This window comes from Cyanistes caeruleus, chromosome 5 (genome assembly GCF_971803275.1).
Source record: "Cyanistes caeruleus chromosome 5, bCyaCae1.hap1.1, whole genome shotgun sequence".
In the NCBI taxonomy this organism is placed as follows: domain Eukaryota; kingdom Metazoa; phylum Chordata; class Aves; order Passeriformes; family Paridae; genus Cyanistes; species Cyanistes caeruleus.
The window spans coordinates 7,661,452-7,684,827 of NC_141705.1; the positions used below are offsets into that span (position 1 = coordinate 7,661,452).

A 23,376-nucleotide genomic window follows, 5' to 3' on the forward strand; every position below is an offset into this window, starting at 1 on the left:
TGGCAGTTGATACTTAGTTTTTACAGTTTTCAGCCAAATGGCATCTTTAACAAGGTTCTCTTCATGAATGTTCAAGTTACTTGATTACCTGTACTTTTACCACCTTCAAAAGCCTTGTCCATCAGGTAAAGACTAAACTACTTTATCTTTGACAGCTGCAGAGCACTGAAACCAATTTTCAGGGGGTCTGTGGAAAAAGCGGGATCACATTCACACAGACCTATCTGTCCTCCAGAGAACTGCAATGTTCTCTAAGTCAGTAACCTTGTCCTTACAGCTATTTCTGACCAGGTTCTGGAGAAGTCAGTGCTCACTTCCATGACAAAGCAGACGTATTTCCTCTGCAGCTTGGGATTGTTTATACAGAATCCTGCTAAGTCACAAAAAAATTCATTTCTAATTCTTCGGAGATTCAGACCAAAAACCATAAGAGCACGATATGTGACATCACATGCTGACAGGGAGAGAGAGCTGCACTATTTCCAGCAAAAGCTCAAGGCACTGAAATAAGGGCTGAGGGACTAAGAGGACAGTAAATAACACATCTCCTTCACAATATAGGCTTGGCTTTCCATAGCTGAAACAAAAACACTTGGAAACAGTGTCTGTTTGTGTATTTTAACCACCTCTAGAAGCCCAAACTTGAGAAGACCCTGTCAGGCTCTAAATTCTTCATAGAAGATTTATTTAATCTACACAGCACATGGCACAAGTCCCACTAGACATTAGTGTAACAGGGCATTGAACAAGTTTATCAGCTCTCCTGGGCTGGCCACACTCCACTCTCCCCCACTCATTCCCTTTGTGCTGTGATCTATCTGAAGCTTCCTCAATGAGTATTTTGTGATTATGCTTAAAAAAAGCTTGTAATTGCTAAGAACCTTGACAGGGAAGTCTGCTACCCTCTGTGTGAAGGAAGCCTTTCTTAGAATAAGGCCAAATTATTCAACAGGGTCATTTTCCTGAAGAGGAAACATCCATCTTGCAACTACTGCTTTTTGAATAGATGTTAAAACATCCACCAAGATCTCATGCCTCTGGAGAATTTATCAGGGAAATAATGGCATATTTTAAGATAGACATGCAAAACAATGGAACTACAAGTTTCACCTGAGGTTAGAAATGCTCGTTTCATGCCAAGAAGTGGCTCTACTTTGAAATACTTGTTCACAAATAGAATCTCTTTTGTGCAGCTGGAGATACTATGTTCAAAAGGAAAGGAAGCATGTGGTACAACATTTAGGACAGTGCTGCAAGTTTCAGTTGGTTTTCTGAATTTTAACAGCTGTTCTTTCATTAAAATACTCCCTCAAAGACATCTAGTCTGAACTGAGTAAGTGGAAGAGCTGTGCAAGTGAGGCTGACAACGAATTATAATTTACATCACTAATTTTAAGTGTTCTTTGCTAGCAGGAGCCAACTGTAACAAAAATAATTCTGGCTATTCTTCTACACTCCAATGTACTGCATTAAATACTTCACAGCCTGTGCTATCCCTCCTCATTATTCTCAGAATGACAACTTCATCTTCATACTTTTAAAATTAATGGCTTAAATTTCAAGGCATTTTTTCTAGTTTCCAAGTATATTTGAGTTCCTCCAATTTATCAGCATCCTTTCCAAACCACAGGGAAGCCATTGTTTATCATTCAAATACTAATTTAACCACCACCATACAGATGTGACTCAGTTTGAACAGGCCATGCCAGACCTCTGTTTCTCTACCAAATATCCTCCAAATATGACTAGATATCAAATAGTGAGGAGGAACACTTTGACCTTTTCTCAGGATGTAAAGAAGGGATTAAGTTAAGTAGCCTGACCAGTGGCTTTTCCTCTGAGGAAGTCAGTCTAATTCTACATCTTTCAACACAAATAAGTCTCAGAAATTAAAAATAATGAAATCCCACATGCCTGGAAGGGCTTTTAAAATTGTACTTGTTCCTTTCACTAACCCTTGACTGGCAGTGCTTGTTTCCTTAGTATCACACCTGGAAGTCTTACAGCTCACATGCTGTAACTTCACAAACCAACATGAGATTCTATGCAGGAATATGAAAAGGGTACAAGTTTAGTCAGAATATACAGAAAAATCCAAGACTTTTGAGCTCTATGAAAGTTCTGAGAGTTCAAAGAAATAGAGACCAACTATTTAATTTAGTGCTACCATCAACCCATGAAAGCCACAATGTGCTCATGGAATTTCTCTTCTGTGAGGTAGAGTTGAGCAACCAGGGACATGACCCAAATTGAGGACAAAAGCTTGGGACAACCTCCCTGCCTCTACAGCAGGTCACTCACTCATTTTCCTTAAGGCAGGTGCAGCACAAGGCTGTACAATATAAATGAGTGTGCACTGCCTGAATTACACCAGCTTGGAAAATTAGCATGTCATTTAACAGAGCACTAAAAAGCTGCAGCCAGTATTTTACAACATAAAAGAGAGGTACTTGGTCACCACACAGCTCACACAAATGAAGAAGTGTACTATGTCCTTTACATGTTGTCTTTATGCACAGTTCGGCTGCACAGTAAATAGCTTTGAAAGAGCTAATCTTTTTTCTTTTATAACCCTCATTCATGAGCTGTATTACAGAATAGCTTTTGCCCAGCTATTTTATCTACTTGTGCCAAGACGCTTGTGCAGATGCACTGCAAAGGTATCACAAAACTGATAAGGTTTAACTACATTAACCCAGGCAAGAGAAGTTTGTCTTAATCCTCAATCAACTCACAATGAGGTACACCACATGGTGTCACAGAACCTTGTGCCAGCACAAGTAACAAAAGGTGCAGGCAAGATCACTTCAGAATTGCTTCAAACTGCTGCTGCTATTAGAAGAAACTACAGCATTAACTTAAACTTCTTGTTAAAAAGCCTGAATGTGCTAGCAGTGATACCAGACCATCACCAGCAGTCTTTTTCTCTTAGTGAGATTTAGCAATTGCCTTCACCAGTGGAAAAAGCACACTTTTTATTATCTCAGGTTCACATTTTAGTCAGGAAGTCATTATTTGCTTGCATGAATCTTTTTTAGTAGGGAGCAACCTACTTGCACACTTTTATTCACACTTGCTGCTCTATTTCCACACCTCACTACGCAATTTCCACACTTTTTCAGGGTGCCATTGTGTACAAACAGAACCTGTTCCTGTCCTCAGAACCTATTTTCTGCAAGAACTAAAGCACTTACAAAACCAATTACTTGACAGATAAAAGGAGGAGAGGAACAGGAGAAGGGCGAGGACGAAACAACTGATGAGACATCATGTGCCATTTTCCGCTCCACTTATTCTTTTTCATGCTTTATTGTAAGTCCAGATAAGGACAGGAATAAAAAACAATCAATCTACAACACATTACAGCATACCAACACATTCCTGTACAGACTCCACACAGTGTAAAAGCACTGATATATCCTTCTCTGCTATTAGAGGTCTGTGGTCCAAAACCTACAGTGGCTATTGGTAAAAAGACTAGAAATTACAAGGTGCTGCTACATGTTCCTAACTAACCGCTGCTACTGGTTATAAGCCATCATTGGCTCACAATTGGGCCCCAGAGTTTAGTTACAAATGATCACCTTGCCAGTTCACAGATATAGCAGATTCTCCTACAAACTGCATGCCCCAAGTGCTTCATCAAACCAGACAAAATAAATGCAAGCCAAGTATGCACTTGTCCTGAGGGTTAACATCATTTCAGTGCCTTAAATCTGCCTTTCAAGAACAACATATATTTAAGGGGAAGGTGAAATAAAAGTAAAATCAATTATTGGAAGAACTCTAAAAGGACCTGCTACAGTTTTGAAAATAAAATTGCTTGATTAATGTGTACTGTAAGATATCCTTACTGGACAAGGAATTGCATACATAAGAATTGCAGGTGCTTGTGCAAAAACTCCACCACAATTCAAGGTATGCTTCACCTGCTTTGGGCTTGTGAAATAAATAAGGAAGCAGTTCAGTTGTTTAAATAAGTTACAACACAGAATTTTAAAGTAACTGACATAGTTCAGGTCCAACATTTGATTATTTTAAAAAGTAAAAGCACTAGAATTGAACAACACCTTGACATTTAGTCAAATTACGTTTTTTGTGTCTCACTGGAACACTAAAGCTTGACCTACAGAAGGGTGCCACTGTAATTAAAGTCAGTAACATAAAATTAGTGCATTCCATACAGAACATGGTTTTGGGGTTCTCAGGTAGGCACCTAAAACTAACAAGAGACTGTTCTGCATTACTCACTCTGGAGTAGATATTTCATTCACAAGACATACATGAAGAGGATAGATTCCTTCATGCCTGAATCGCATGCTTGAACCACACAATGTACCCAGAGATTAAACCAGCAAGAATAACACTATAAACTACAAAGTTTTTCAGAACACCAAGCATCTGAGACATTGAAAAAGCAAAGATCCACCTTACTAGCATCAACAACAGTTTGGTAATAACCTGAATTTTAGTTTAACTGTATTTACTTGATGAACTGTTCTCCTTCTGCCCAGTGCTGACAGTTACCTACATGGTAGTCAGATTTTTGTAAGTAAATACTCTTGCCAGATATAAAGATATCAATCCATACAAATACATGTACATTTTTCTAGCAAAGAAGGAATCCTGAGAAGCTTGGATAATCCTTTTCAGTTATTAGAACACTATTTCATGATGAGAACTAGCTTTTTGCTATTTAAAATGATGTAGCAAGGTTAACAAGATCATTAAAGTAAAAAAGCATCACTTCAAACAGAGACTAAACACTGAAGATCCACTTTTTCTTCCCCTTACAACTCTCACCCAACCTTGCAAACCAGTTCTAACTTAAACAGCTGAATTCTGGCTGATGGGCATTCTTAAATTTGTTATGCGGTTGTGAGTTACTTGGTATTTCACATTTAATTCATGATGTTTTGGTAGATCCTTACCAGATTAATATTGTATGTTTTACAGGTCAGATCATCCAAGCTCTGGTTCTGCAGCTTTTCTGTTATTAGTGTTACCATGGTAGTTGTTCCTTTTCCACTGCTCACACAAGTATTGGAGGCTCTTCAGTCTCTTCTTTTAATACTCATGAGCCATTTCGGTGTCAGTTTAGAATCTTGAGATTTATGCTTCCATCTTACTGCCAAAGTTGATTTCCAAATACTGTCAGTGTATCATGTCTGGTTTCCTGTAAAATTGGATTAGAAAAAAAGGAAAAAAGTCAGAAAAACTCTTGCATATATTATAATTAGTATTGTAATAACTCTTATTCGGACTATTCCTTCACACAAATGTATCACTTTGTGACCAACGCTGATGGCCTGGCATTTCAGATCACACATCTCTACTCATGAAAGAATACTCCTATTTGAGGTTTCACTGACTAAAATTTTAGAAAGGAAATGAGATTTATTAATGGTGAAGATCAGAGTATTATTTGCCTGTTTCCTGCTACTGAACTGCTTCTACCTAGGAATTTAATCCAAGGCAGAAGGAAAGCTTTCCCTCATTTCAACTACTGAAGCTTAAGCCAGGAATATGAAAACAGCATATGACACAGGCACTTACCCACCATACTGTTCTGTATGTTTAACACTATTTGGCATGTTAAAGCATTCCATAAAGCTACCATATTTTTTTAATCACTAACCCCTTCTTAAAAAGAAGGGTGAAGCAGTAATAGGATAATAAATACTACACCTACTTCCCAAACCCACAGCTACTTTTAATATTTGCCCTGTGTTTTTTTCAGCTTTTTCTATAAAGGTTACATAATTGTTACCTGTCAACAAACACCAGATCTGGTAACCAGGACAGATTCCTATATACGTAAAAGTATCACAGACAACAGCTTTGATATCTTTATTCTGTAAGTAGTCATCTAAATCAAAAGCACTAGGTTCATCAGCTATCTCTTTTTATCCTAAACATCCTCCACATACTTTCTTTCTCTCTAGTGACCTGCATTAACCACTCTTGATGATTTAAGTTGGACAAGCATATTCATTTATGGAATATAAAGTGGGAAGAGATCTTCATAGATGCATTTCCAAATTACTAACATTCTCTAGTTTTAACATATACAGTTTTAAAAAAAAGCAGGAAATTATTTTCAAGTAGTGTTCCTTAAAAATATTGCTTCTTCTGCACTACTAATTAGCTGTTTAAATAACCAGTAGTAGCAAGGGAAATAAAGCAACTTCAGGCTATGAGTCAAGTTAAACCCACTTAAAACTAAGATATTAAAAGTAATTATAATAATGGTGATTTAGACTATCTTTTAAACCTGTTGCCTTTAAGTACATCCTCAAATATGATTTTCATATGCTAACCATGCACTATTTCACCTTCAGAGTCTGCTACACACCAGCCTCCCTCAGCCTGAGAGCTGTCCCATAAAAGTAGTATTTCTGCCCAACTTTTGGCCTTGTTCTCATATATATATTTATTTTTTTTCTGCAAGATAGAATACTTAGAAATACTCTTCCACCACAAATAATGCTACCCAGATAGCTGGAAATTCAACTGGTCTGCTTTTTCTTCATGTGTCCTATCTTTCAGGAAAATCACACAACTTTAAATCTTGTTCTGAAATTACACCAGGTCAAATATTAAAACCCCTCAAGTTTATGCACTCACTGGTAAAGGTGAGACATACACTATTCAGTGTGAGCAGTCAAAAAGTGTGGTTCATGAAATACTGAAGCCAAGTTTGATGGCAAGAATGTGTGAACACAGCAGCACCTAGAGCAGCACAATCGAACATTGCTGCATCCCTTTTAAACCTGGTGGAGTTTAAAGTAAATCTGGAAATCCAGAATAGAAGTCACAAGAAAGGCTGAGTGGAGGTCAGGTGTTGTTCCTTTACAGATTGAAAACATAATGAAGGGCTTCATAACTGGTGCAAGGACTTCCAGATCTATGTTAAGGATGAATGTTTCCAGTAGTAAGGGGCTACTACTAAGATCCAGCTGAAAAGTTCAGCACATGTTTAGTCACTTCTATTTGGAAGAGCCATAGAAGAATTTGTGGGGTTTTATGCCCCTCAAGGAAAAAAAAAAAAAAAAATCCAATAAAACTATCAAAGATGGGAGAAAAACTGATCATTAATCAGTTAATTATAGTTATATTTTGCTTAGTCCTTCAAATCTTCAAATGTTTCATTTGAATTTTAAGCCAGCTTAATACAAGCAAAAATAAGGAGAGAGTAGACAGAATGACATTAGACTTTAGTTAATGAACCAATTGAATCAAAGGATAAAGGGAAAGCAAATGAAATCACAGAAGCATAGCACTTTCAGAATCATGCTGAATTGTTCTTATCCACATTCATAGACCCTGCCAGCAAGTGAAAGGAATATTCGGGCACTGCAGCCATTCAGGCCCTTTCTGACAGCATGGAGCCAAATCAGTTCTGAAAGCAGTGTGGAAAACCTCCCCAAAAAGTTTCATTTTAGCAGCTCACACTTACAATAATAATTTCTCAAATGGAGACATGCTCCATTGACAAAGATTTTATTTTTAAGTATGGGGCAGGGATGAAAAGGTGCTGTTAGCCCAAAAAGCCTTCATCTATCTGCTCCCCATCCCGATTCCACTTCTCAAGATGAAGCACAACCCTGATACCACGAGTTGTAACTCAGATCAGAAGCACGCTTTACAAGTGAACTCCCTTCTCACCTTTTTTTAATGTTCTTGATCAGTACACTGCTATTAACAGTTTTACACTAGAAATCTGTTCTTACTGGGCAGTCCTTGTTAAGGATGACACAATGAACATTTAAGTGGTCAAAATGTCACCATCACACTCCTACCACTGAAAGCCATTTCTAGGCTGCAGTTTGATGTACCTCAGCTGCCATCACAACTGCCAACACATTCTCTTCTCTGGCTATTTGTGGCCCACAGCAGTGTGCCAGCACAAGTGTTTCTGCTCATCACAGAGAACTAGATCAAGGAATTTTTATAGCTGGATGAAACCAAAACACTTCCTTTTGTTTCTGGGAAATGTTGTTTTCCAGCTGGATCAGCTCCCCAGCCTGGTTTGCCATGAACTGGACACAAATGCTTGTGTGGGCACATTGTGGGATGCTGACACTGCTTGTCCAAGTACCTGTCCAACTACAGCATCAGAAAAAAAGAAATTCACCACACAAGAAAGCCAGTTGACATCAGCATTTCCTACACTGAGCCACGCAGCTTCTTTAATTAGAAATTAGGCAGCTCCTCCTGAAGCACGGTTTGAACGTGTTTTGCTCTCATCTTCCTTTCCCCATTTGTACTCCTTTGACTGGTCAAACTTACCAGCTCAAAGGGATCTGAAATCCACCCTGCAGCCTCAGCACATTAACTCAGTGACCAAACTCCTGGTTCACTCTGGCTGAGCTATGGATACTTTACAAGGAATTGTTTCCCTCATCTTTGCTGATTAATATCGGCTGCCAGGAGAGGAGATATTCTTCAGAATGACTTCACTCAGCTATGGTCATTTTAAATATTTTACTATGTATTTATAATACATAATATATCAGTACCTCCTAGAGAAAAGGCTCCTCACTTAATTTTCCTATTTTTGAGCACTTAGTTTATTTCAAGACTCTCTGCTATGCATTTAATGGATCCACATTGAGAGTAGAGTAAGCTGTTTACTTTATGTACTTTCTCCACCATGCTGTTTTTCTAGAGCTGGTTAGAACCAGCCAACTTTATTTTTCAGTCTCTCCTTATCGTACTCTTTATGCTTATCAGGCTGAATTCCTCTCAAACTGCTCAGCACTTCATACTCACAGGATTTTCAGTAATATGAACCATTTGACCATCCTTGTTAGGGCAATGAGGATGCTGCTGAATTTGCATGTTTTCAGCTGCCTCACAGCAGAGATCTTGGCACAATGCAGTCCTGCCCCAGTCTCCACAGAGCCCACAGGTAACACACCTCTGCTGTCACCAAGCCTCTGCAGGCAGCAGCAGAGCCAGGTGCTGCCAGTTCAAACAGGAATATCCTCCAAGCCTTGACTAATAACAATAGGCCCTGGAGCTCCAAGCTGGATGGAGTTCTACAAGATCATGGCCATCTTTCCCTTAACACACCATCCTTTGTGGAGCCTGATTACGTAGGACAGTAAGCAAGCTGAGACCTCCAAGATAAACACATACAACAAAAGACGTTACTCAGTCTCTTTCCTGGGAGAGATAATCTTCCTACGATCTCCTTGAGCTGGGGGGCAGAGGTGAGAGCTGGGGAGGAAGAGAAGCTATTTTTCTGTTGCTGAAAGGTAGACAACTCAAAAGGAATAAATGGAATATAAAAATCAAACTTCAAATGCAAGCCAAAGCTAACATTCCCCAAAGCTGGAGAATGAGCTATGATGGAATCAGTATCACCACTATCTCTGATTTCAAGTTCTATTCTATTCATTCTGAAGGCTAGGAAAAGTAAAGATTCATTATTATATCTCTATAGTACTACTAAAGGAGAGAGGGTTTTATTTCTTCAAAAGTTTAGCTGCAAGTAGTAATGACTTGTAAAATCTGTACCAAAATTAACAGTGGAGACAGAAGTGCTCATGTCACGAATTCTGTATCTTCTCAATGACATCACTAGTGTCTTTTTTTGGGAAGACTACTAAAAATACAGATTATCCAACCTCCCAGTCAATTAAAGGATGTCAGAGGCTCATTCAGTTTGACAAGCTACTTTCAAAGAGATGAAGAGTCCTGATGAAGAACACAAAACCATCACAAAAAAAAATATCTCTCCTTGGCTCTAAGAAAGTAATGCAGCCAGACTCATTTCCAACCCACTCCTCCTCCTCCTCTGCATCCTGCAGGACAAAATGTTCCAGCAACAGCTCATCTCAATGGGAAAATTTACATTTGTTTGAAACACTTCTAACAGTTTCTTCTGTTTCTGGGAGTTCTATCTTGGATAAAGAAGAGATCACAAGATTTTTAGATGATTTCCCCATAACACAAATGTTTCTTGGTGATCACTATTCCATTATTTTTCTGCCTATGGCATTAAAATGACCTGTGAGAACACAGAGATTTGTTTTCTCTGTTACTTCACATTGTTTCCTACCCTTTGCTCCAAGTGCTACATGGAACCTTTATTACCAACAATCCCATACAAGCACTTAGCTTGCTCCCAGCAGAAGAAAAGGATTAGCTGGAGTCAAAATTCCAATTCGGATAAGTAGGTCCTTTAAAATATTATCTCTGCTTCAGCAAGCCAAAGGAGCTAATCACTCCAGCACTACTAACTCCAGATCGAGATGATTTTGCTACTAGACTCTAGATGAAAGGTGATGTGATTTTTTGCCTCCTGGCACTTTCTGCAGCATCCAAGAAGCACTTCAAAATTGAAACATCACACAAAACTGATTAAGTTTTAACAGAGCATTGTCTGTCCCATCCCACTTATCCTTGAAGCAACACTAAGTTGGAAGATCACCTACTGCTAAACTAATACTTTATGCCATCTGACAAAAAGCTATAAAATGTCTAGTTTCCTGCAATGCAGAATTCCAACTTCCAAAAGGGAAGAGAACATTCTTTTCCTAAAAATATGTATTATTTACTACAGTGCTAAGAAGTTCACAGAGAGGCTAAGCATTCCTTACAACATAATTCTATTATTAATAACTCTCAGCCCAGAAAAGTTGTTGATAGCAAGCACTTAAAAGAGAATTATTTGGACTCTATCCTTTCCAGCACTAATCTGCAGTGTGGCTATTCCACACATCTTCCAAAATGCCACATTAAGGGAAAAAAAAAAAAGATCAGTTTTAATTACAAAGTTTCCTACAGCTACAAAGTCATCAATCAGCATTTTGGGGGATTGGTACTATAAGGGGACACCTCTGTTTCAAACATATTATACTTCAGGACTCCTCTCAATGCCATTAACTAGCACCCCTTTATTTTCTGAGGTTCTCTACAAAGAGATTTTTAACAGTGCATTACAATAACAGTTTCTGACCAAAAGGGACAAAGAGAAGAGTGTTTATAATCCTAGTTTGTATTCTGTAGAAACCAGTTCACAACCATCTAAAAAATTATGTTTAAATTGTAGTTGTTCTCCCTGAAGAGTTCAGATGAGACAAAATAAAGCCTTAACACCACACTCTACACATTCCAGAACTCTGAACAAACCAAAGAACCCAGTTTAAACATTTGCAATTTAGATTTTTCTCTACAAGGACTGAAGACCAATTTCATGAGTTACAGAACCTCTCACTTTCTCCATGCAGCACTTTCATAAGCCAGTTTTTATTAGAAGGAAACTTCAATATTATGAGGTATTGAAGCTTCGATTCAGGTTGACAACTCCAGCACAAAGCTCAAAAAAAGGACAAGAAAAACAGGCTAGAAGACATCCTTCACATCAGCTAATGGCCAGTGGAGACAAATTTCAGATATTCCACAGGTTCTGAAAGCACCAGGAACATCAAGAGCTCAAAATTCTGCTGAAGAACATACATCACTGAATGTGTAAGGCAGGACTACAGATCACCACTCTAAGGTTAAAAATTAGGGTTTGAGTTGCTAATGCCTCCAGAGATAGATGAGAATAAATATTAGGTCCACTCACCTCAAATGCAGAAAATCACTACTGAGCCCAGAATTTCACTGTTTTGACACTGAAGCATCATCACTAAGACCAACTGGTCACTGAGGCAGCTGAGACAAAATAAACTGCTACTAGAAGCTGCATCCTGCACACTGCACTTCATCTCCCACACTCCAGATCCAGGATCTGCTATGAGAAGGAAGTGAAGCCTCAACCATCACACACAGCCTTTCAATTCCACTTTACTTATAAAAGATAGGTGATATGCTGGAAAGAGTTTAAGGGATATACCTTTATACCTAAAGGATATACATCATACTCTCATGGTATGGTTTTCCATCCTTGGATGTACAATTCACCCAGTTTGGCAGAGGAACACATATGAAACAAAGACCTACATTAATTTATTACATTTTGAATTAGAACCAAAATATTTTACAGTATGAACTGTTGTCTGCAATAAATATACCCTCTTCTACTTCCCAAGTTACTATCAGTGGTTTTGGTTTAGTTTTAAAAAAAGATGAGTCTCCTTCCAGAAAAGAAAAAGAAGGGTGGAGATAGGCAATGTTAAACCTTTGTCACAGTTTATAAAGTGCACTCCTCAAAGCAACAGAAGTGGTGAAGTAAGCTCAAGAGACTTTTTCCAGGTCATACCTAATTAAAGCAGAGAATATATCATTACAGAAAACTAGGGCTAAGAATTCAATTCAGCCAGAGGTTAAAGCATTTTTTATTTCCTACTCCTATCAGTAAGAAATCAGTCTCTCGGGTTTAAACCTATCTTTCAGACCTGACAAAGACCGAATACTCATATCACAGACAAGTCATCCTGCATCTTGTAGAGTATCTTTGTCAGACAGGACAACAGAGGAGCTGTGTCTTGTGTCTGATGGTGTACAGAGATGCTGTTCCAAGATGCTTATGTTACTTACACTCTTTCCTAAAATAATCCACCGCAATGACAGCAAGGATTTCATTAATTTTGCTGAAGAATATTTACATCTACTCTGTTTGGAGTTCCATGTGAATGAGCCATCAGTGCTAGCCCATGAGCAGTCATCTCCCTGCAATGTGAGATTTGGACTCTTTCTCCCCATCCCATCTGCAGACAGCCCCAGGCTACGAGGTGATGGTGAGGAACAGAAGCCTGATCTACAGAGGCTTGAACACATGAACACCAAGCCCTTGGCTTTTGCTCTAATTATGAACTAAATGAGCTAACAGTCATTATTTCAAGACTACACTACTCAAACCAAGATCTATTGTCTGTTTAAGCGATTCAGAACAGAACCTAGTGGGCAATCACCACTTTTTTACTGTAGCTTTCAGTGTATATTGCTAAAAGCTCAGGTACTACACAAATTACTTTCACCTCCACATACTGCTTTTATAAATATGCTATTTAAAACCAATGGAAGTATTTACTTCCTAGAATAAGCCTCCAGTAAGATACAAAATTCAGACTTAAATATTAATCTATACTGATAATATTAGTGTCTGGAGAAATCCACCAGACTTTCACTAAAGCAAGTGATCCAGACTGTACAAGACCCCATGAATTTTTTTTTTTTTATTCTAAGGCTTGAAGAATGGAAGAAATAGATCAACTGGTCCTACTACCAAGATATTTGCTTCACTCTACCACTTAGAAAAGCCAGAGGAAAAAAAAAAAGAATTAATGAGTAGTGTCACCTGCTTTCTCTTAGTGTTTGCCCTTAAAACTGAGAAGTAAAACAGGCACATATGCATACTTTAAAAATACCAAGGGCTGAAAAAAAAATAGTACTGACCCTTAATTTGTACAGCAGTGACAACAATGATTACCCCACGCACATCCTGCTTCCCTATGATAGAATGGAATAATACTGGAAGTACTGTTCTATTACCAAAGCCTATGGGCTTGGAGCTGAGGGATTATACAAATCTCTTCCATACATCCTGCTCCCAAAACACACACAGCTAATAAACCTCCTCCTGTTTGCCTTCAGGTTCATTCTGAGGAGTTTCAGACATCTGGTTGGCTTGTTGAAAATAAAAAGCCCATCTAGTAGGTTTGTTTTCATGATCCCAAGTGTGAAATGTTCTTGCTGGAGGCCTCAGGCCAGGTGAAAAACACTTATGTTAAGATGCTACTTCATGGCATTTCAGGGATCTAATGAGCTATATAATCTGCACACAGCCAAGTCTCCCCTTCATTAGCTTGCATACAGCTGTGGAAATTAAAAATGAGGAACCTATGGTAGTCCAAATATTTTTTAGTAAATAGTACAGCTGGTGAACTGCAGATAGTACTAAATTTAGAAGTCAAGTTCTGAGCAGTATTCTGTAAATATCCGTACATCTCAATGCTTACAGCAACATGAAGCACATTTCATCAAGCCTCACTGTACTTATTTTTCATACTATGAGTAATATTTCTCTCATGACGAAGTATTACACCCAATTTCACAGTTTAAGAAAAGTGCGTCTTTGTCTCAAAATTGGAACTCTCCAGAAGATCACTGTGCAACTATACTGAATGAGCATATGGGTGTGTGTACCCTTTACTTTAGCAGCTCACAAGTACACTGTTTACATATTCTCATGTAAAACTTTAAAGTATAAAGGCGGCAAATTACAGGAAGAGTTTACACAACAGTAAAATTCTATGCAGGCTTGCATAAAGTAGTTAAAGCTTGCTGCTACATTTATCTTTGTGGAAAGAGCATGGAAATGCATTGAACAGATATGAAATATGGTGTATAGCTGACAACCAAGTTCCACCTCATAGCCCAAACTTGTTCTGTATCGTGGCTCACCATCTGCAATTTGCCACTGAAGAAACCTTATTTCATGTGGCAGGAGATGCCACCTCAAGAGGTGGCACATGAAGATCACAAGCTCTACAACACCCATCTAGCTACCAGATCCATTAGAATCCAGAAAATAAAACCCAAGTACGAAACAGCTTTCAAATAGCAAAATTTTTTTTAAATGAAGAGGTCTCGGTATCACACTACAAAAAGCAAAACTGAGTGGTTGTTTGAAGAGTTCCTTGTTGTTGCTCTTTACTTTGCTAAACTATGGTTCCTATCAACTTAACAGCTGGTTTCCAACTTCTGTTTTGCACATACCACAATCTTTTGAATGGTGAAGTCTCTGAAGGGATCTGCACTACATATAATCTGCTCTACATGCGAGCTCTCAGTCCACAAATGACCCAAGTATGAGCAGACCACAAATTAAAGCCCATTAAAATAATGGAATGAAATACAAAGACACAGGCAGTACACATCAATACTGTGTGTGCTTTCAGCATTCAATTCAGACATTACTTCAAGTGTCACTGGGGACATCCCTCTTGCCAGACCTATTAAAGGTACTTCAATAAAAATTAGGTGAGCTATGCAGCTCTTACTAGTTCACTGGACTATTTGAAAAACCAGATAACTACTTTGTTTCTATGCAGTCAGCCTTGTGCAGCACACTGAACAGCTGGATTCAGGAAATGCTGCGTTAGAGGTCAAGACACCAAGGGGCACACATTGCAGTAGGCTTTAGAAAAAACATTTGTAACAATTACATCAACTAATGAAATTCCATGAGACAAAGTTACACTATGGCAAAGAAGCAAAAAAAGTGAACTATTTTAGTTACATTAGTTGGTTGTTTTTTCTTAAAATACTGGAAGATCACCTTTGCTTGATGGAAAAGCTCAGTATTTTCTGTGTACTACATGAACATTACTTGAATTTTATTTGATCACAAAAATGCCAGGAAAAAAAAAAATGAGTGTTGAGAAAGGCCTTCACTTTTAATCCTTCCTGACTGGGACAGAAATTTATCAGCTTTGAGCAGCAGCAGGTAAGTCACTTGGCAAGTCTAGCACATAATATTCAGACAGCAGCTGTGCAAAGGACAGGACCAAGAGTACTTGGAAGGGAAATGGGACCTCCCACTTGGGCAGTTACCTTTACAGATAACAGTATTCTGACAAGATCAACTTTGGTAAAAAAGCTGAAGCACCAAACAGTAAAGATTTATCTGATGAAGTCAACAGTAAGAGAGATGTGATCTTTCAAATGATCTTTCAATGCTGACAAAAAGTGTACTCCATCGAAGCTTCCTCTAGAGTAAGCCTCTGAAATTACATCTGGGTTCCTGGCATCTTCACACATGCAAAGGTTAAGCACATTATAATCTGCATAAAGCAGTAGCATCTTTTCTGCTGAAGATCTGAAACAAATGACTGTGTTAGGGGAAGTCACTGGCTGAGCACCTGGACTCAAGAAGTACTGAAGTGATAAACAAGCTTCTGACAGCTGCAGCCTTTTCTGCAGGTGCAACAGGCATTTACTTCATTGCAGTCTGGCTCAGCTCAACAGCTAGCTTAGAGCTCAGAAATAGGTTTGGTATTATTTGATCAGCTTGTGCTCCAGTGAGAAAAGGACAAAGGGAAGGTTCCTCCAAACTAGTTCTAAAGTTTAAGACCATATTTTTAACAGGACTGTAAAATTTAATCTCGAGGATACATCACATTTTGCAGTCAACTATGTTACTAAAATTGGAGTATCACACTTTACACAGAAAAACCTGCCACAAGCATGAACACACCTTGAAAGAGCTTTTCTGAACATATCTCCCCCATAATCCTTTTTAAGGTCTGTAATACATACAAACAACTATTAACCTAAAGTACACTCAGCACAAATTTCACCATCCACATTGCCTTTAAATTCCCAACACCAGGTGATGCTGCCTTACTGTTCTGGTAATATTTTCTGGGTTCAGAGTGGTCACTGAGGTAATCCCATCTAACAAACATTCAATATCTTTAGCAAAGGACCATCAGACTTTGTAAACCTCTGCTCAATACTGCAGCATGGTTTCAAAGCATATCTGTCCATCTCCTTAGGAATGGAAAGAATGGTTGGAAGATTAATTATTCCAGCTTGCAGCCAGGCACAATAAAACTTTTAACTACACTCAAATACGTCTGTGTGAAGAGAATAAACTGCTACACACGCAGGGACTGTAAATAAGGCAATGATAAGAGCAAGTCTAAGGGAATTACTGAATGGCAGAGAGGTATAGAATATTTAGAGGAAGAGGTGCTGGAGAAAAAAAAAAAACAAACACCACTTACAGAACTGTGTCAAACCCCAACAGAGACAGGGCTCACAGAAATCCATTTCTATGCAGCACAGGATTCATTATGTGCATTGACTTCAACAGGGGGAGATAATATGAGAACTAAGATTTCAAACAGAGAAAATTGCACCCATACAGATGTCAAAAAATACTTACAAAAACAAATCCAAGAAAAATACTCTAAAGAAAAGCTGTTCCAAGTAGAGCTTATCCTTCGACACACAGCTTGCAATGAAAGAGCAATTTCATCTCAAGAATGGACAGCTTCAAAGACCTCTAACTACAGATGACTTCAGTCACTCTGTAGCACCTGGAATTATTTACAAGGTACTAGATTTAGGCTGTATGTGATATATTTAAATACAGACAGAAACAGAAGATGGCTGGGGCTTTCTTAAAACAAAACAACCAAACAAAAACAGGTCTGGACATCAGTTTGAAGTTAGGCCTGTCTTTGTTCTATGCCAGCATTAAGAGAAAGATCAAAATTAATGCAACCAGTCTCCAATTCCCCCATATTTCAGCAGAACCTCTGGGAAGAGTGGGAACCTCTAGTGAGCACTAGAGATGTGCAGCACTCAGCTGCTTCACTGGCACATCAGTGTAACACAGTTTAGGGACAGGGAGGAACCTGTGAGCTCACACACCTAAATTTTACAGACTTGTGCTGCTGGGAGGTAAGCAAAGGCAGTCCTTGGGGAACAATCACAGCCAAAGAGCAGTTGCCAGTGGTGCGTGGGAGAACACACGGAGCAGGAACCCAGCTCAGTTCCATTTCTGTGCTTCCCGTGATCTGCTGCTGGCAGAGGAGGCTTGTTACATATAGGAGAACAGCAGGAAGGACTGCAAGACAGCCTTAAAATCCTGCATAACTTTGGCAAGTTGGAAAACTGTTCTGCAAGTAATAGGATACAAGTGAGTTCTGAAAGGCACGCTCAGGCAGGATTAAATGAACAAACAGGAAGGCAAGTTCTTCAGAAGAAAGCTGTGAGCTAGGTGGGATCAACAGGCTGACCTTGAAATGAGTGCTAAGCTGGTGCAAAAAAGTCCAGTGCACGGGGATGCATAAACAGCAATATCAGCTCCAGGGTACATGAAGCCATTTTTTCACTCCACTCAGCACAAAGTCTCAGTTGCAGTTCAAACTTGGGTTCTGAGCACCACACTTGAAGACCAACGTGAACTAACTTGAGATAAAAACAGGAACAATCAGAGCTGAAGAAAACATGACCTCTCAGGAAGACCTGAATACACCAGTTTTATTCAGGACAAAAGTATCACAAGGGTGGAGGGCAAGACACAAGGAAGCAAGAACATTGCAAAAACCAGTTCAAATATTTTTTAAAGATTACTTACTAAAGGGGAAGGAATAGCTGTCCCTTATGTCCAGGGAATTAGGCAATAAGCTTGACCCATAGTAAGAAAGATGTCTGATTTCATATTCAGAACAAGCCTTAATACTGAGGACAGCAAAGCACTGGACTAAGTAGAAAGAAGAGCTACTCAGGCTTCTGTTATGAATCACATTAGATGTGTAATTCCAGTATGGGGCAGGAGACTCACAACCAGCCTACACCTTTCACAGCCCTACTTTTTTTTAATGACAAATTCAGTTTCAAACCCCTGTTTTTGCTTATCCTCCTACAACATTTTTTGAGTTTCAATGAACTAGAAGTTATTTTTCTGATTTTTTTAAATTAAAACTTCAGGATTTGCATAATCAGGTTATTTTATTATTACCAAAAAAAAAGTCACACCTGCCCTACACTTTCTTCACACAGAAATAAAACCCCTCCAATCCCCTCCTGTGGCAGCATGAAAGTTTCAGCAATATTGCAGTATCCTGCTGCATCTTTCTTCTGACCAAGAGAAGCCAGAAGCCTATTACTTCAGAAAGACAGGCGTGCTTTGCCTTCCAACAACCCAGCAGGGTGATGTAATGGCTTTCACTGATGTGGTGTCAAGGCACTGTCACACAAACATGTGCCTGCACCTTTCACACCCACTGCCTCAGGCTGGGTTAGGGCTTCCTGAGGATGGAAAACGCTGCAAGCAGCAGCCAAATACTCCAAAACAAAAATTAAGATACACAGCACTTTACAGATGGGGAGTTGAAGCAAAGAGCGTTAGTTACAGCCAGAGCTCACATTTAAACTGCAAAATCACAAGTCATTAAAGCACAGAGGAATTAACTCTTAAGAGCTCAAGCATAAAATAGGCCACCTAAAAAGCATAAAACAAGACAAAGTACTATCCTTTTTCATCCTCTCTAATAGTTTAGTACTACAAGTATTTATCCAGGTACTTTCCCACTTTATTAAATGACATTCCTCTGATTTGTGAAGCATGAAAAGAGAAGAGCAGCAGCAGTCCACCCTACCCTCCTGCAGTTCAGCAATCTCTTATCCAAATATTGAACCAGAAAGGTCTGGTCAGGATGGGGTGCTAATGGAAGAAAAGGATGAAGTCAGTAGGCACATATGTGATATGAGCCAAGCTCAAGGGGAAGCTCATGCATCCTGAGAAGGGAACAGGCCAAGTACCAGGCTGGCACTGGAACATGCTGGCTCATGTTCCAATACCAGCACAACCTCCAAACCAGCGACACCCCTGCTGTCTCTTAACCTTTGGTAGCCTCTTACAACAGGCAGCAGCACTTCAGTTTAGCCTCCAAGTTACTCACACTTCTCAAATTCATAAAGGTTCAACTCTGTTGTTTCATTTCATCACTTTTAAGAAATGAAAAGATGAAGTGCTGGGTCCTTGTTCCTTTCCTCCTTCCCCCTACAAGAAATACATGCTGTACTTTAATCGATTCATGTAAGTAGTTCTTGAATGCTGTTTTCACTACCCCTCTCTCCTCTCATTTACTAAATACTGCATCAAATTACACTCTGAAGCACAGCAGTAGTCTCGAGGCGTGCTCACACGCCACTACCCTCCATTCCAACAGATAGCAATGAATTATTTGCCACTACTATCACACTGGGATAATTGGACAAAGAGGTTCCTTTTTTTTTAAACTAGGATTGCAATTTTAACTGTCAGTTCATCAAAAACACAGTACAAACATACAAATAGGTCTCAGGAATCTAAACAGAGACCAGCACTTAAAAAAAAATCAATAATACACACCCTCAAACAGTCCTTAGATCAAAAGTTTCTGACATTATGAAAAGATAACGTGATACAAAAAACACCTGTGACCTCAATGGCCATTTACATCTTGACTAAGAAATGTCGAGCTGTAGAAGGCAGAACCCCGTATCCAGACCCATCATCCTGCCTCAACTATGATCTCAGAATTCTGTTTCATAACCTACATCACACCTAAGGCTCCAAACTTTAACCTCTTCCATATTCTGCATATTACTTTTGGACAGTGGAAGCTGATAAGGCCACAGGGTTTGACAGAGCCAAATGACACACAGCTTTTGTCACTTGCCCCCTTCCTTAGACATGATAAGCTTTCATCCCTCTAAAACCTAAGGAGGTCAGATCAACAGAAACCTTGAAGGAAGGAGAGAAGTGCATTTTTCTTTGGGAAAGCAGGGAGAGTTAAAGGGAAAAGAACCCTTAAAAGAAGAATTTTCATTCTAAACAAACTTTTGAGGGTAGAATAAAGAACAAAAATATCATACAGTATCTAGTAGTAACTGTATGAGGTGAACACCAAAATCTAAAGCTGCAATTAAGAAGGTGAAACGTAACACAAGTGCACAGCACTGAAGGAATGATTTAAAGCCACTGACATCAACACAAGCTGTGCAGAACAAAAATTAAACGTGCTGCAATAATATTCTGAACTGCCCAATTAGGTTAAAAAATACATTTACCCTACAAATTAAAAAACCTCCCAAACCCCTGGAAGGCATTAATGCTGTTCACAATGTTATTTGTGATGCAAATTAGGGACTTAAAGTTAATATAACACCAACAGAAGTTTCTATTATTCCTATTAATGGCTCAAGGGGAGGTGACAGTAGAAGAAAAGCCACAGCCTTGTTATATGAGATCTTATTAGGACAGTACACATTTTCCTTGATTTTTAATACCTTCACTTTAATGTAGAACTGGGCAAGTTAAAAATGTGATCTTTCATAACCCAAGAAAACTGGAGTGAATTAACAAATAAACAGTAAGTTGGTTGCCTAGGTTGGCTGGACGAGCAGAGTCTTAAGGAGAAACAGGCAATCCTTTAAAAAAATGGAATTCAGATCCTGTCTTCCAGTATCATATATCTCAGGCTAAAGCACAAAAGTAAAGGTATAGACAGTTGTGCTGCAGTTATTTCTTCAACTATTTCCTTTATCAGCTGGGTGCTCCGATTTTGAAGCTCAGCAAATGCAGAAACAGCTTTCTTGCAGCTCAAATGCCCTCCCCACAATGACGTGTAGGTCTTGGTACACAGCGTCAGTTTTGCAAATGACACTTCTAATGAAAGCTCCAGGCAAAACACAGTTTGATTTCACACCCTTGGCTCTATCTGCACAGACAGACCCAGACACACTGAAGAGCAGTTGCCATCACTGGCACTGGATGTCCCAAGCTCTGGGCCTGATCACTGACAATTCCCCCCAATGCTTTCCTACAGTTTAATTCTCATAGGAACTTAAAGCAATGTTGTCATTCCATGTTCAGAGCAATGATGTGACCATCAGGTGATTGGAACCCTAGATCTCACTGTCAACACCCAATATGCAAAACTGCATTCTACCAGAATATACTCAAGTTCAAACAGAAGAAAGCCAATTATATTAGTTTTGTTTTCATAACTCATTAAATATCCTAATTGAAACATTTCATATTACCTTAAAGCATAATATTCAACGCTTGCTTAAAAAAAACAGTGCTGTCAGTAAACTGAGAGCCATAACCCAGATAATGTATTTAGTAACAACCCTGCCTACTTCCTCCCCTCAACCTAAAAATTAGCAGAAACATGGCCTTCAGAAGTTATTTACACCCACTGCAAAGCATTAGCAGTTAGCTGAGCAGCTTCTTGCCAGCTTGCTAATGATATTATTCCCTGTAACAACCAAAAAAGCCAAAACAGCACCAAATGTAGAAAGGGCTATGTTAATAGTTGACAGTTACCTTGATTTCAGGTTTCTCTATACTTAGCAGTACCAAAATATCCAACTGGATCATAAAAAAATTGTTGAGCAGCCTAGAAAAGAGTTAAAAATATGACACACACTTTTTTTTTTGAAAGGCCTCCTCTTGAGTGAGAAGAAAATCCTTAAAGAAAACCATTTTCTGAAAATATGACTGTCTCAATTGCCCTAACAGTGTGTTTACAGTTAAGAGAAACCAACAAAGTGGAGGCTGTTTTGGCTTTTTTTTTAAAAGACCACTGGATTGCAGCACTTCAGTGCTAAGATCTTGTTAAGGACAAACTTCATGACAACCAAAACGCATGTTGTCCATGTAAAGAGCTCCCTCACAGGTGTACAAAGTCAAGAGATTAAAATTTACCTCCCAAGAAAGTATCAGACACTGCACTGACTTCAAGTACCTGTATTTCTAGCCATGAACTTCTTCCCCAGAATTGAACAGGGCTTCCTTGTGCTGATTAACCCTTCCTTCAGGAGGGCTCATAAAGCCCTCCACAGGATTTGTGAGTAGTTTCAGTCCCCCCAGTAAGGTTGTTATTTGCAACATCTAAAGTAAAAGTTGCAAATAATTCCACAGTGGACAGAAATCTATTGCTTTTTGAAATAAGAGCACCTGCAAGACTGTTCTTACGTGACTACCAGATCTCAAGAATGCAGTAATCAAAGTCCAAGAAGTTTATTTCACAACAATAAAAATTACAGTTGAAAGCAAACAAAGTTTTGTCTAAAAAACAAGCACAGAACTTGCAAGCTTGCAGGGGAGAGAGAAGCTCCCTGTTGCCAAAATACAAAATTTCTGTTTATATTATGACCATCAACATACACAAAAAGAAATGTAAATCATAACATAAATACTAATATTTTCCACTAAAGGCTTAAGGAGACTTCTTATTAGTTTTTAAGACAACTCAAAGCAGAACCACAGAGGACAAATTTTTAGAACAAAACTCAAAGCCAGCATCAAAAAAGTGGAGGAGCAAGGAAAGAATTGTGTTTGGAAAGTTTTAAGTACACCATGATTCTAAAGGGAATAATCTATCAAACCACAGGAGGTGACTAGAACTGCCATCATCACTGCTAACACAAAGGAATGTAGATTGGGGGGAGGCAACAGAGGAAGGGGGAGAAAGCACAGAGAAGGGAAAAGAAGGAACTTAAAAAAGGGAGCCACAGTAATGGCTACCAGACTCTCAAGGAATTCCTAAAGGAAAGAATAAATCCTTCAAGGTTTTGTTTTAAATAAAGCAATCCATGCAATAAATTGCAGTCTTCTCAGTACAGTCAGGCTTTCAGTCTATCTGCCCACCATATTTTCATAAATATAGTTTTACACCTCTACTAAACTTCCAAAGCTTAACACAATGGTTGCAAATATAAATATTTCTTCTTTCAGCCTCCTCATTCTTCTGAATCATACTACCCTGTAGAAAAACAGCTTTTTGAAAGGAAGTAGGGAAGTTTAACCATCCTGAACTTAAAATATCCCTTTACAATTATTTAACCAACTTTAATTCCCCAGTTAAAGAGACAATAACTGTGGGTTACGCACTGGCAGGTAAAGGCCGC

At 38.8% G+C, this 23,376-nt stretch overlaps 1 protein-coding gene across 12 annotated transcripts in view; it reads right to left on the minus strand.

Moving 5' to 3' along the window:
• FAM53A (family with sequence similarity 53 member A) overlaps positions 1 to 23,376 on the minus strand; it is a 69,353-nt gene that overhangs the window by 43,583 nt on the left and 2,394 nt on the right. For 8 of the 12 annotated variants that reach the window (XM_086888709.1, XM_086888714.1, XM_086888712.1 and 5 more), the window contains exon 2: positions 4,932 to 5,176. In XM_086888709.1, the coding sequence (XP_086744835.1) occupies positions 4,932 to 5,009 (78 nt within the window). In that variant the 5' untranslated portion in view covers positions 5,010 to 5,176. Of the gene's footprint in view, positions 1 to 4,931; positions 5,177 to 11,581; positions 11,750 to 19,376; positions 19,478 to 23,376 lie in introns of those variants that run through there. The other 4 variants (XM_086888713.1, XM_086888719.1, XM_086888720.1 and 1 more) reach the window with 2 other exon arrangements.